This window comes from Homarus americanus, unplaced genomic scaffold, assembly GCF_018991925.1.
Source record: "Homarus americanus isolate GMGI-L3 unplaced genomic scaffold, GMGI_Hamer_2.0 scaffold34360, whole genome shotgun sequence".
NCBI classification, from domain to species: Eukaryota; Metazoa; Arthropoda; class Malacostraca; order Decapoda; family Nephropidae; genus Homarus; species Homarus americanus.
In genome coordinates this window covers 4,508,159-4,521,881 of record NW_024739403.1, presented here as the reverse complement: position 1 = coordinate 4,521,881, position 13,723 = coordinate 4,508,159, and the positions used below count along the sequence as shown (strand labels likewise).

The 13,723-nt window shown below is 42.8% G+C and overlaps 1 protein-coding gene across 2 annotated transcripts in view; it reads right to left on the bottom strand.

Annotated features, from left to right (window-relative positions):
* Positions 1–13,327, bottom strand: part of LOC121874555 (adenosine deaminase 2-like) — a 60,066-nt gene extending 46,739 nt beyond the window's left edge. The window contains exon 1 of one of the 2 annotated variants that reach the window (XM_042378744.1): positions 13,197–13,327. In XM_042378744.1, the coding sequence (XP_042234678.1) occupies positions 13,197–13,206 (10 nt within the window). In that variant the 5' untranslated portion in view covers positions 13,207–13,327. The remainder of the gene's footprint in view (positions 1–13,196) is intronic. The other variant, XM_042378745.1, reaches the window with a different exon arrangement.
* Positions 13,328–13,723: the final 396 nt, after the last annotated feature.

The following is a 13,723-nucleotide window of genomic DNA, read 5'->3' as shown; positions in this document are numbered from 1 at the left end:
GCTTTGTCTCACGCATGAGCGCATGTCCTGGAGGTAAGCAAAAGCGAGCACCGTGGCTCACACAGTGCCGATCTGGTTATCAGTGTGGGAGATAGTGTTTACGCATCATCCTGTGTGGTGCTTACACGCCGTCTGCTATATCAAGAGTATTTGAATGTGATAAATTGTAGATGATGTGATATCATACTGTATGATATCACATCATCTACACCGGATGAAGGGATGATGTGTATGATTCATGCTCATAGAGACTACATATTGTATTCATTGTTTTTCCAGAAACTTTATTGTTTAGAAGAATTTTAATTAATTAAACATGGCTTCCTTGTTTTCCCAAGAAACAAGTTCTGTGACAGTGAGTGAACTTCAACAACTTAAATTTTCACAGTTGTCTCTTCTTGAGAAAGTTGCTATTAAGACAAGAGGCCGTCCTTCACCTGATATTCAAATATCTCAGCCAGGAATAAGCAACAGTAAGAGCAGTGCCGGATTTAGACCTGTGGAGGCCCATGGGCAGCCTCTTTGTGGAGGCCCCCCTCACTATAACTACCCAAGAGGGTGGGGTGCCGGGTGAAACGAGCCTAAACATCTGGGAGTTCTGGGGGGCGCTGGATGCTCCCCGGGAAAATTTTGAAATTTGAACACTTCTTTGGAGAATTTTGAAGCCATATGCAGTTATATTGAGGAAATTAGAACATTGAGAAATTTTCAATTAACTGTATATTTATTGATAGTGTACAATTTCCCAACGCACACACACACACACAATAGTGAGACATGACTGGAGTCATTCATGTGGTTTCAAGTCGACCAGCCCTGATATAGCTACTACAGCACATGTCAAAATTTTTCAAGAGACTTCACAGAAAAGAATATATTATTAGTTATTGCAGAGAGATGATTCTTTGCATTATTAATCAGATAAACCTCTACTCAAATAATGGTTCTGTCCAAAAATGCATGTATAGGCACATTACGTGACCTGGCTGCTGCAAAGTTTTTGATCAACTTTTCGAAGTCAATCTCTCTGAGGATGTCATATTCGATACTCATCAAAGCCAGGTGGCTGAGCCTATCATGACACATTGTAGCACGAAGTCTGTTTTTAAGAACGTTTATGTCTACTTGTGGGAAGTTCACGAATCATGGGCGACGCAAGTCTCCTCTTTAATCGACAGACACATGACAACCGATGTGCAGATACTACACGACCCAACCCCCTCCGACCGACTGTCAACAAACACAGCGCCCTGATGGCATTCCTAATGGAAGTGATAATGAAAAAAATATTTTATTATTTTTTTTTTAAATCTCAATTTCGTTATTCCATGTAGTTCATTTTTAATCAATATATGTTTGTGGAATTCTAAATATATTATTAGCAACACAAGCAATAGCATTCATTAAAAATATACAGTTCATAGGTGTAAGGGCGGAAACGATCTTCCTGCTCGTTACCGCTGCTAACTCTCTCGTTTGCTGGTGCGGACGACACTTGGGGCGGTTGGACAGAGGTGAGAACGGCAGCGACTATCTGGGTCACCGGCAGGTTCACCCTATCCTCCATACAGTCACTATCTAGCTACCCCTCTGTTCGTCAAATTCTGGCTGTGATCTCATCATAGGTCCTGGACTCCTTGGCTGTGTCCTCAGACCTTCACCTATCGACTGTCAATTCTCTGGTCATCTATCACTACCACATATCACGACCGTCAGTTCATCTCATTCCGTCTGTGCCCCTGTGTTCTCCTACCATTTAAAGACGTCGCTTGAGTGTGGAGTTGAATGGACGCTTCCCTACCCGGAGTGTGGATCACAGTGTTCCAGAACCTTCCCCCAGGGCCACTGCCGTAGGAAATATCTGTTCATTGTTTGATTCTTTCAGTTGTTGACTCCCATTAATTGTTTAATTCTATTAATTGCTGACTCCCATTAATTGTTTGCTCCCTTTAATTGTTTGCTTCCATTAATTGTTTGACTCCATTAACTGTTGACTGCCTGAATTGTTGACTACCGTAATTGTTAGTTGATGTTTGTTGATTGGTGTCAGAGTTTTGTGTTATATTTTTATAGTAAAGAGATGTCAATCTCAAACGGTTGTTTGCTATTCCTCAGAAAACCCTGGTCCTTGACATTCCTTTATTAAGATCCTGATTAGTCTGGTAAGGGATTTCCATCCCTAAAATCCCAGGCTCTTACAATAGGAAAACCAGGTATTCATGAATTTCAAGGAGTAGCTAGCCTAATTTCTATCACGCTTCTTGCTGAACATAGTTTTACGTGATGGAATAGATAAACATGAATTTTAAAGAAGGGAAATAAAAATAATCCAAATGAATAAACAAATAAATAAAATATTGTAATATGTGGAGGCCCCCTTTTGTGGAGGCTCCTGGGCAGCTGCCTACTTTGCCCACTCCTAAATCCGGCCCTGAGTAAGAGGTATATTCGTAGCTTTCATTCAGAATGGTACCAAAGGAAGAGTTGGTCTGAGGTTGTGAAGTAAAAAATACATTATTTTGTTTTCCGTGTTTGTTGTTTGGAATTGGAAGTGATGTAACTTGGACAAAAGACGGCTTTAGAAATATAAACAAAATGAAAGAAAAAACTGAAAAACATGAAAAGTCAAAGAAGCATATTGAAAGCGTGATTTCACTATCACTTTTAGGAAGCGTAAATATCAAAGAAAAACTTAGTGAAGCCTATAGACTTTCGATCAATGAACATAACAGGAAGGTTACCAAGAACCGTGAAATTTTATCCAAGATAATAGACAGCATTACATTTTGTGGAAACTTTGAAATTCCTTTACGTGGACATGCTGAAAAAAATGATTCAGTAAATCCAAGTGTATTTAGGGGATTAATAAATTTTGCATCTAAATTAGACCCAGATTTAAAGAACCGTTTAGAAACAAGTACAGTCTTCACAGGTGTTTCTAAGACTATTCAGAATGAGATACTTGACTGCCTGCTGCAGATATACCATGATGAGATAAAGAAAGAGATTAAAGAAGCTTCATTTGTAGCTGTCATGGCTGATGACAACAGATGTTTGAGAACACACTCAAGTGGTAATTGTTCTCCGGTAAGTGCTGAATGAAGAAATATTTGAGCGCTTTTGGGGGATTCTTTATTCCAAAAAATCAAACTGCAGATGGCATATCAAAATGTATTCTAGAGCAGTTAGATATAATCCTTCAAGGAAATAGAAAAAAACTGATAGCTCAGATATTTGATGGTGCAAATGTCATGAAAGGCAAAAAATGGGACGTTCAGGCAAAAATAAAAGCAGTTTATAATAATAATGCACATTTCATTCACTGTTATGCGCACCAACTGAATATGATGAGAAATGCAGCAAGTATTACGCGGGACTCAAGAATATTTTTTTCTAACGTTTTGGCTATACCAACATTTTTCTCAAGATCACCACAACGTGTATCCATTCTCAATAAGTATATGAACGTCAGCATTCCGCGCCCATCCTCTACAAGGTGTAACTTTAACATACGGACCGTGAACAAAGTTCATGAAAATTTGCAACCTTTAAAAAGCTGCTTTGCTGAAATCCAGTCGACGGTAAATGCAGATCGAACCATTTCAGAAGCAACAGGAATTTTGCACTACCTGAATAATGAAAAATTCATGTTCTGGTTGGAGCTTTTTCATCAGATCATGCCTTATGTTGAAGTAATTTACGACCAAATGCAGTCTCGAGAAATTGATGTGTTTAAAGTACATGAATATATAACAAATTTCAAAATTGATATTTTACAAATAAGAAACTCGAAGTACTGTGAGAATCCTTCAAAGACGCTCATGGCTGAAGCAAAGGAAGTATGTGACTGCATACTTGTTGATATAGTGGAGAGATATTCTTTCACTAAACAATTAGTAGCTGCTAAATCATTCAACAAGAAAAGCTTCACTAGTTTTAAGAATAAACTGCCTACAGAAGAGATAGGATTGACCACTGAAGCATATCCCATGATTGACAAAGAAAAATTTGAAACTGAACTTAGAGTAGTCTACAGTAGGTCCGATATGCATGAATATTGCAGGTTAATTAACCTGCTGAAATTTATCTTGGAAAATAATTTAGATGGTGTTCTTAGTGTGATTACGAAACTGATAAAAATCCTCTTGACAATTCCTATGACAACATCAGAGGCTGAACGCTGCTTTTCAACATTAAAAAGAATAAAAACTTTTCTGAGGAGCACTATGAATCAGGAAAGGCTAAATGCACTTGCAATGATTTGAACGGAGAAAAATTTCTTTAACAGTCATCCAAACATCAATGAGAAAGTTGTTGACCTTTTCGCTCAAAAGAAAACAAGAAGAATGGATTTTATTTTTAAATAAATTTGGATCAAGCTAGACTGGAGTATTTTATCTGTAAGTGTTAAATGTTTTGTTTTGTATTTTTACCATACTTTTAGTATTTTATTATTTTTATCATTATATATATATATATATATATATATATATATATATATATATATATATATATATATATATATATATATATATATATATATATATATATATATATATATATATATATATATATATATATCTTGATAAAATCACACGGGAAAAGGGAAACAACGGAGCACCTTAGCTTTCTTCTTTATTCAAGACATCTTCAGAGGCAACTGGATTACATGGACAGTGTATGTATATTCTATATTATGTATGCTGTATACTATATTATGTATGTATATGATGTATGTGCTCCATTTATATATTTATTCAAGCTAGCTGATGGTAGCAATGTTATTACCATGTCCCACATGTAGCAATTAATGTGCCTGGTGGCGTCTATGGAAGCTGTTAATGTATCACTTGCCATCGTCGTCTATAAACAGTTGACAAGCAGACAGGTTGGCCGGTACTCATGACAGCCGCCGCCTCTCTTTATCCATTAATCGAACCTACAAAATTTATACAGGTGTTTGTGTTTATTCTCAGCCCTATCAGTGAACTTATTACCCAGAACATGAACATGGCGCAGTGAACCGGTTTTACTGGATAATTACAGTGAAAGTGCAAACTTTGTGGGAAAACCTTGACTTATGGACTGCCCTCTTCATCGGCACTGCCCTCCTCAGAAAAATTTTAGCAACTTTAGGCAAGTCATCGTGGTAATTTTTCATAAGTATTTAGTGCATTATTGTGTTTCGTGCCATTCATGTGTGACCTTATTTCTGAGGATTCCCAAGGTACATGTTCTGTGACACGATGAGGAGTAACTTCAATGCCTCCTGAAGCCTCAGAGGTAACTGCGCTAGTGGTGTACCCCCTCAGTGATCCTCACACCACAGCTCAAGGGGCTGCCTCCTTTGAAGTTTACACACACACACGTACTCTTTTTATGCGGCGGCTCCGCCCTCATATTTTATATCTATAACCTACTTATCTGTGTATTTAATTAATTTTTGTCTGAGATCTTGTTGATACGACGGGCTGACCGGTCAACACTGATTTAAGACACAGTACACATATGAAGTAGTTATGTCTCGTGCCTTACGTAGCCGTGGAGCCAGCGTCCGGATGAGTCAGTCGGATGATAGCTCCGCAGAGATGGATGACCAGGCTGACCATGACGCCCCAGCTACCACAACATCGCGCAGCCCTTCACCTCGATATTCAGCGTTGTCTCCAGAGATAATTGCTTTAATGGAGTTTATGAGAGATGAAAGGCGCGAGGATGAAGCTAACAGACGTGCGGCAGATGAACACAGAAGGCAAGCAGAGGCAGAGAGAGACCACCAACGGAGATTGGAAGACAGTGCACGGTTTGAAGCTTTGATATCTCGCCTCACTGTTAACCAAGCCCCTGGCTCTAACACTGCCTCGGTACTGACTGGTTCAGATACCTCATCAATGCTTCCTTCACGCCCCCCAGCCCCACCTAAAGCAGCTGCTCAAACACCGCCCATCTTGAAGCCTGATGTGAATTTCCAGACTTTTCGTGAATGGCGGCGACGGTGGACTGATTATGCTACAATGGTGGATCTCCAGAGTTTGTCACAGCCTAAACAACTCATCCAGCTGCGTATGTGCCTGTCCTTGGAAATTCAGCGTGTCTTAGAACATACGCTGCAGGTACCTCCGACCTCTTCGCTGTCTGTAGAGGAGGTACTGGACATTCTACAACGGCACATCAAAGGACAGCAGAATGAAGCTCTGCGCAGGAGGGAATTGTTTAGCTGCAGACAGATGGAGGGTGAGACTTTTGACGCCTTTTATGTACGTCTTAAGAGAGCCTCGGAAGAGGTAGATATATGTCTAGGCCACCACCAGCAGTGCGAGGAGACCCAGTTGAAGCAGGTGATCCTGATGGGTGTTAAGGACGAGGAACTTGTCCAACGCCTCACCTCCCTCGACTCTTCCTCTTCTCTCAAGGATGTGTTGACGATATGTCGCTCCTATGAGGCTGCCAGGTGTGCCACCTCTGCCATCCGAGCTCCCCCTACAGCTGTACGCGCTGTGTCCCGGTACAAGAAGGACAAGAAGTCTGCTCCTACGCCTTCGCCCACCACGTCCACGCCCGGTTCATTTTGTAACAACTGTGGTAAGCAGCACGGAACACAGGTGTGTCCAGCTGCTGAGTCTACCTGCAACAGTTGTAACCGTAAGGGCCACTGGTCACTCACAGTACGGTGCCCAGCCAAGTACGTCCAGTGCAATGTGTGCGGTCGTCTGGGCCACCATGACAAGTGTTGTCCGACCAACAAACCCAAGGGACAGCGTCGGCGGAGGCAGCAGCGCCCTTCCACCAGTGAGGGCCGCCCACAGTCGCCAAATCAGAGGCACGACGACCCTGGACAAAGCCCGACCCATATTAGGAGGGTGTACTCCTCGCATCCCTGGACCAAAGTTCCCCAGTACATCAGTGTCATCGTGACCTATGGCAGTGTGTCATCCCGTCTTCAGATGTTGCCTGACACCGGCGCTGATGCTACAGTCATCGGTCCCCAGCATTTGCAATGCTTGGGGCTCTCTCCAAGCGATCTAGGACCGCCTCCCAAGGACCTCTGGGTCACGGCAGATGGTTCACAGATGGCCCCAGCCCTAGGTTCACTCTATGCACATGTCACCTTTGGCAACAGGTCGTGTCAAGCCTGGATTGACGTGCATAATGGTGTCCCGACTCCTTTGCTGTCCTACAGACATTGCCAAGAGTTGGCCATCATCTCCCAGGACTTCCCAACACCGATTCTCGAGGTAAAATACGCCAACAGGGTGCACGAAGGGAGCAGCAACTACCCTAATGCCGCCCTACCCCTACCTCTGGCCAGTGACACCTCTCCTTCGGTAGTTGTCCCTGCTGCTTCAAGTCTCCACGCCTTGGCTCGCCTCCACGACAGTCACTGTGGAGCCGAGGCCACCAAACGGCATGCAAGACAGACTGTGTTCCGGCCTGGCATCGACCCCGACATCTCCAATGCTGTCCAGGTGTGTAAGCCCCGCCACGTACTACAACCCAGCCAGCAGCAGGAACCCTTTATGAGTGACGACAACCCCACCCGCCCCTTTGAGTCTGTGTCGGCCGACTTTTTCTCTGTGTCAGGAAAGTCCTTCCTTGTTATCGTCGACCGTCTCTCTGGTTGGCCGGTTGTCATCAAGTGCGGTAATGACACGACGTCTGCCGCCACCATCAGCAAGTTCCGCCACTACTTCCGTGACGTGGGCGTTCCTGTGAGCCTGCGAACCGACGGAGGGCCTCAGTTCACAAGCCGGGACTTTGCTGTGTTCCTTGACCGATGGGGAGTCCGGCATGTGTTGTCATCGCCCCATTACCCGCAGTCCAACGGCCACGCTGAGGCTGCTGTCAAATCCCTGAAGCACCTCATCCTTAAGGTGGCCCCTTCTGGGAACATTGACTGCGAGGCCTTCGACCGGGGTCTTCTTGAACTCCGCAACACACCTAACTCACCCTCAATCCTTCTCCAAGGAGTGGCAGGCCAAGACAGAGGATTGTGATCGCCGAGCCGCCGAACGTGTTCAGGACGTCGTCGCCCGCTACAACGACCACGCCCGTTCTCTCCCCAGGTTGAGTGTCGGCACCCAAGTCCGTGTTCAGGACCCGACCTCCCTACGTTGGGACAAAGTAGGCGTAGTCATGGGTCTCGGTAGGTCACGGGACTACCAGGTGCGGTTACCCAGTGGTCGTGTGTGGTGGAGGAACCGCCGTTTTCTCCGCCCCGTAACAATGCCTTCTGCTGACCCCGCCACCAGTGTTGAGTCCCATACCCTTCCCAGTGATCTAGTCCCTCGACGCTCAGAACGGATCCAAAAGAAAAGGTCCGCTCAAGACTTTGCTATGAGCGTATAGGGGGGAGGGAGGTGTATGTATATTCTGTATTATGTATGCTGTATTATATATTATGTATGTATATGATGTATGTGCTCCATTTATATATATTATTTATTCAGCCTAGCTAGCAGCATGTGGCAATGTTATTACCATGTCCCACATGCTTAATTAATGTGCCTGGTGACGGATGGAAGCTGCTAATGTATCACTTGCCATACGTCGTCTATAGAGCAGTTAACAAGCAGACAGGTTGAGGAGCGGTACTCCCCTTGTGTACATATCTCTTATCCAGTAAATAGAACCTACAAAATCTATACAGGTGTTTGTGTTCGCTCCTGTATATTGAACTTATTACCCAGAACATGAACAGACAGAGAGAGGTGACCTGATTAAACAAGAGGTCAGGTCATAATGATCTCATCCACTAATACCCACACCAACACACACGTAGAGGAGCTTAAGAGAAGGGGGTGACGTGACTAGTCAGGTCAGGTCAAAAATAAGGGACCCACTAAATAACTATCCTACATCTAGATCAAAGGTTTCAGAGCATTTTTAACCTTGGGCCACTGACAAATAAATTCATGTAACATATTATCAGTTTTGAACTGACCATCACTAAGGTTTATTGATTTTAATTTCTTAATCAAACTAGCTTCAACCAGAAGTCTTTCTGTGACACAAGATGATTTAAATACTTCTAAGCTTTTTCCCAAGCAATGGGATGATTATTATTCCTAACATGAACGAACAGGGCACTGCTTTCAGATGCTGTTCTGATATTGTACTAATGTTTGATTCTGAGCTGCAGTGTTTTTCCTGTGTGTCCTACATAATTACCATTACATTTGCTACATGGAATACAATAAACACTACTGTATTTCTGTGTGTGTGTCTTACACACTATTAAAACAATTAGTCACGAGCCGCCACTGGTTGTCATTGTAAGAGAAACAATTGAGACCTTGCAATTGTGTGTAAATGAGGCAGAAAGTCAGATCAGCAACCTAGGACTTGGTCACAATTTTCGTGATGCCATATGGCAGCAGAGTCTACCATTAGACAACACATTATGCTTCCTATGTCTTCCCGGGCGGCAGTACTTCCCTGTCTGATATCATTTTCAAGGTAGGTATGGAAATTATATGATTTTCTTTTCATTCGTGAGTCCCCCAGTATGTATGTTGGGAGTTTACCGGTTTGTATTTGTTAAGTAACTTTTAAGATACTTCTTTTATAAGTCTGGATTTTGTGTATATTGCCCCCTCCCTTTTTTACTTCACATTTTATGGTCAGTAGGATTATGCAAAATAAAAAACTTCGATTTATATTAAGTCTCTTCATGTGCATCCTAGGATTGCCCGATAATATTTTCCAGCAGTTTTGTCGAGTTTACTGTGTCTGATAAATCCTCCGTTTTTTATATGTACTGTACGTAGTCCACTGTTTCTTATCACGATTAACACAATACGTGGTTCTCAGACAGCTGTAACTTAATCATTGATTTCATTTTCTGATATAAACTCATTAGCATTTTTATAATAATTGTTACACATTTGTCATCCTTTGCCAGCACCTAACTTTAATTTTCAAATTACAAGTTACCCTCCATGATACAGCGTTTGGCGTAACATAAATTTTCATAAAGTTGCGTACCCGGCTATGCAAGTTCTTGTGCTAAATCTCTGGGGTTCCTGGCTACGCAAGTTCTTCCTTGTATAATATATTATCACTACCTTTATGGCTTTTAGTTTATTAAGCTTACCACACAGATAACACCGGGATCACTGTCTGAAAAGAGCTATGTGGCACCTCTCATTCTTGTCTTGCTATCACCCTCACAACACCTGGACTTTACCACAGTAAGCATGGCACTTTGCCCATGTCGTACCGATCCCGAAGAGGGACAAATGCCCTACCAACACCAACTCATTCCGTCCGATTTCGCTCACAAACTGTCTGTGTAAGGTCATGGAACGTATGATAAAGCGTAGGCTAATGTATTTTTTGGAAAGTAACAACTTATTGAATGATCGACAGTGTGGTTTCCCCCAAGGTAGAAGCACACTAGATCATTTAATAAGTCTTGAAACTGACATCTCAAAAGCTCTTTGCAGTAAAGAAACACTAATTGCAGTATTCCTAGACATAGAAAAAGCTTTCGACATGACATGGCGGGCTGGCCTCATGATGAAGCTCCACGCCTTGGGTCTGAGAGGTAATTTGCCAATTTTCATTAGTAATTTTTTGCAAGACAGGACTTTTTCCGTCAAATTAAAAGGTAACGTAAAGTCAGACACATTTGTCCTAGAAAATGGAGTTCCACAAGGCAGCGTTTTGGGCCCAATATTATTTCTTACAATGATTAATGATTTCCTATCACCAACCCCCAGCTTAAGTGACCTCAAATTCTCCTTGTTTGCTGACGATTGCGCAATCTGGCGCTCCTCTCGGGCCGAGAGACTATCTGCACAAAGGGTGCAGGCCGGCCTAAAAGCCGCTGAACAGTGGGCAATACAATGGGGATTTAGGTTTTCAGTTGAGAAGACAGTAGGAGTAGTCTTCACTAAGAAACGTAACATTAATAATCCAGTATTAAAATTAAATGATACTCCTATTAAATTTCAGACTTCAGTAAAATTTCTCGGTGTTCATTTTGACCGGAAATTAACGTGGAAAAACCACATTAACGAACTTGAAAGTAAATGTCTTAAAGTCACAAACATCCTGAAAGTTTTATCAGGTACCACATGGGGAACCGATAGGAAATCTTTATTAATGGTGTATAAGACCCTGATCAGATCAAAACTTGATTATGGATGCCAGTTGTATGCTTCTGCATGCGACACCACACTCGCAAAGCTGACCAGAATACAGAACCGATGCCTTCGTCTATGTATGGGTGCTTACAGGTGAACACGTGGAGGAAAACTAGAGGTGGAGGCCCATGTCCCTCCACTCCACATCAGGAGGGACATGTTGACGCTAAGGTACGGGTTGAGTGCGGCTAGGAGGCGCGGCACAGGCCACCCAGGTTGGTGTGCTGTTGCTAAATTTCGTTTCCTGCAACTGCGTAGGTCCCCGTCCTTGGTTGTCCGCCTCCAGACCTTGTGCCAGGGTGCTGGTATCCATTTCGAAGACGTTGATAGATACGTTCCACCGTTGTGTCCGCCATGGGAGATCCCCAACTTCCATGTGAAAATATCGTGGCTTCCAGGAGGGAAGAATGACCTTCATCCTGAGCTCCTGAAGCAACTTTTCTATCAATTTCTGGAAGGATATAGCGCCTATACTCACGTGTACACCGACGGGTCCAAGACTGACGACAACGTTGGAGCCGGTATCTGGAGCAGAGACGGGGAGTGGAGCTCCCGCCTGCCGCGGCATACAACCATATTCTCTGCAGAGATGTTTGCAATAAGTAGAGCCATTGACATTGCAATAACAAGCGATGTCAATGATGTTGCTGTCATTTCAGATTCCATGTCAGCTCTTAAAGCAATTCAAGGTGGTGATACTACCAGCAATGAGATACAGGGCAACATTATTAATAAACTACATGAGTGTGCCAAGAATATTGTGCTGATATGGGTGCCTGGGCATTGCAACATTTGGGGCAATGAACAGGCAGACAGATTAGCAAAAGCGACTGTGGGTCTCAGGGAGACAACCAATGTACCCTGGGAGCGTCAGTCGTGTCTCTCCTTGGGGAAGACATATACAATAGGGAAGTGGCAACTTGATTGGACGAGGTTAGATCTTCACAACAACTGGAAGACTAACATAGGAAACTGGCTTTCAGCATACAGAAAGAATAGGAGGGAAGAGGTGGTTCTCGCCAGACTAAGGCTGAACTGTACCTATTTGACCCACCTAAAAGCCTATCTTGACAACTCCTTTCCACCTATCTGTGCCACGTGCAACAAAATTCTCTCTATCCGACACATTCTGACTGAGTGCAGCCAGTACGAACCAGAGCGCCGGCAGCTGGTGATCCTAGCTGCCGAGCAAGGCTTCGTGCTGACTGTACCCAATTTATTGCAAGATGATGTCACCATAAGTGACGCTGTAATAATCTTCCTCAAGGAGACCCATCTTATCGGCATGTTGTGATTGACACACGCATGAACTCTTTTTATATTTATAATATGTATGTAACCATGCCCTAAAGCAAATAAAAATGAATAAAACAAAAATTTAAACATACAACATGAGAGACACATCACAAACCTTTCCATTACATACAACACGCACATTTATCAAGTTAAACTGACACCCACCAACACATATTCAAACAAAAAGACACGGGCTACAAAAGACAAAAAAAAATAAAAAATTAATCACAGAGAAACTAGTCACCTGACCGGCCATTTCATCTGGTCTGTCAGTAACTCACTATCATATCACTCACTCATACCATAATTCATCCCAAATAAAACAACAAGAAGAAAGAAGAAACCAAAATACCAAGAACAAGAAGAACACAAGAATAACAAGAAAAGAAGAAACAAGAACATCAGATTAGTTGTAGCAAGAAAGAAGACCAAGATTAGAAGAAGAAAGAAGACATCAGCTTCGGCCGAAATAGCCCAAAGGCGAAGTGGCCAGCAATCCCCAATACCAGTCCAGTCCACAGCAAGAAACCTAGTTTATGTTGTTGTTTTTCGTGTTTATTAGTACAATATTACCGACAAACAATTTACAAATTAAACATTTCATAATTCACTCTATCTTTTGCTGATTTCTGCGTTTGTTATTATCGTCGCGTGTTTACTAATTAAATAGAAAAATTAAAGTCGATATATGTGTCACGTGGAATAAAGCTGACAAAAGCAAATACAGAATGTTGTGAATTTATTTAGATATACCTGGAATCATAGACAGTCTTAACTGCTAAAGTGTTGACCTTGTGTTCTTGCCTTGGTGAATGTGGCGAGTTACAGCTCCCGCGCCTGATGCTCGAGTGAATTATCAAATACCACTGGATGGAGGGCGAGTAGGGAGGGGTAACAAGTAGGTTGATTATGGGACGGAGGGGGGGTGCATAGATAAGTGTGTTGTTGGTTGGGGGGGTATGGAACAAGGCCAACTGGCAGTATGTTATGTACGATAACAAGCCTCCTTGGGAAGTGTATAGGTGCGAGTGTGATGATTACGTCCGTGTTGTTGGTTGATACGTAAGGAGTTCACATTATGGCCTCACATACAGGTAAGTAAACCAGAACTTCAGACAATAAAACTAGAATTCCATTCAGGCGTTAGCACCAAAAATAGATCACATTGAAATGTACACGGTTGCACTAGCGGTAGCGCGGTTGAATAGCGCTAGCGTTAGCGCTATGCGTTTGCAGTACATGCCAATCGCTCCCTATAGCGATTGTAAACGGAAACGCAT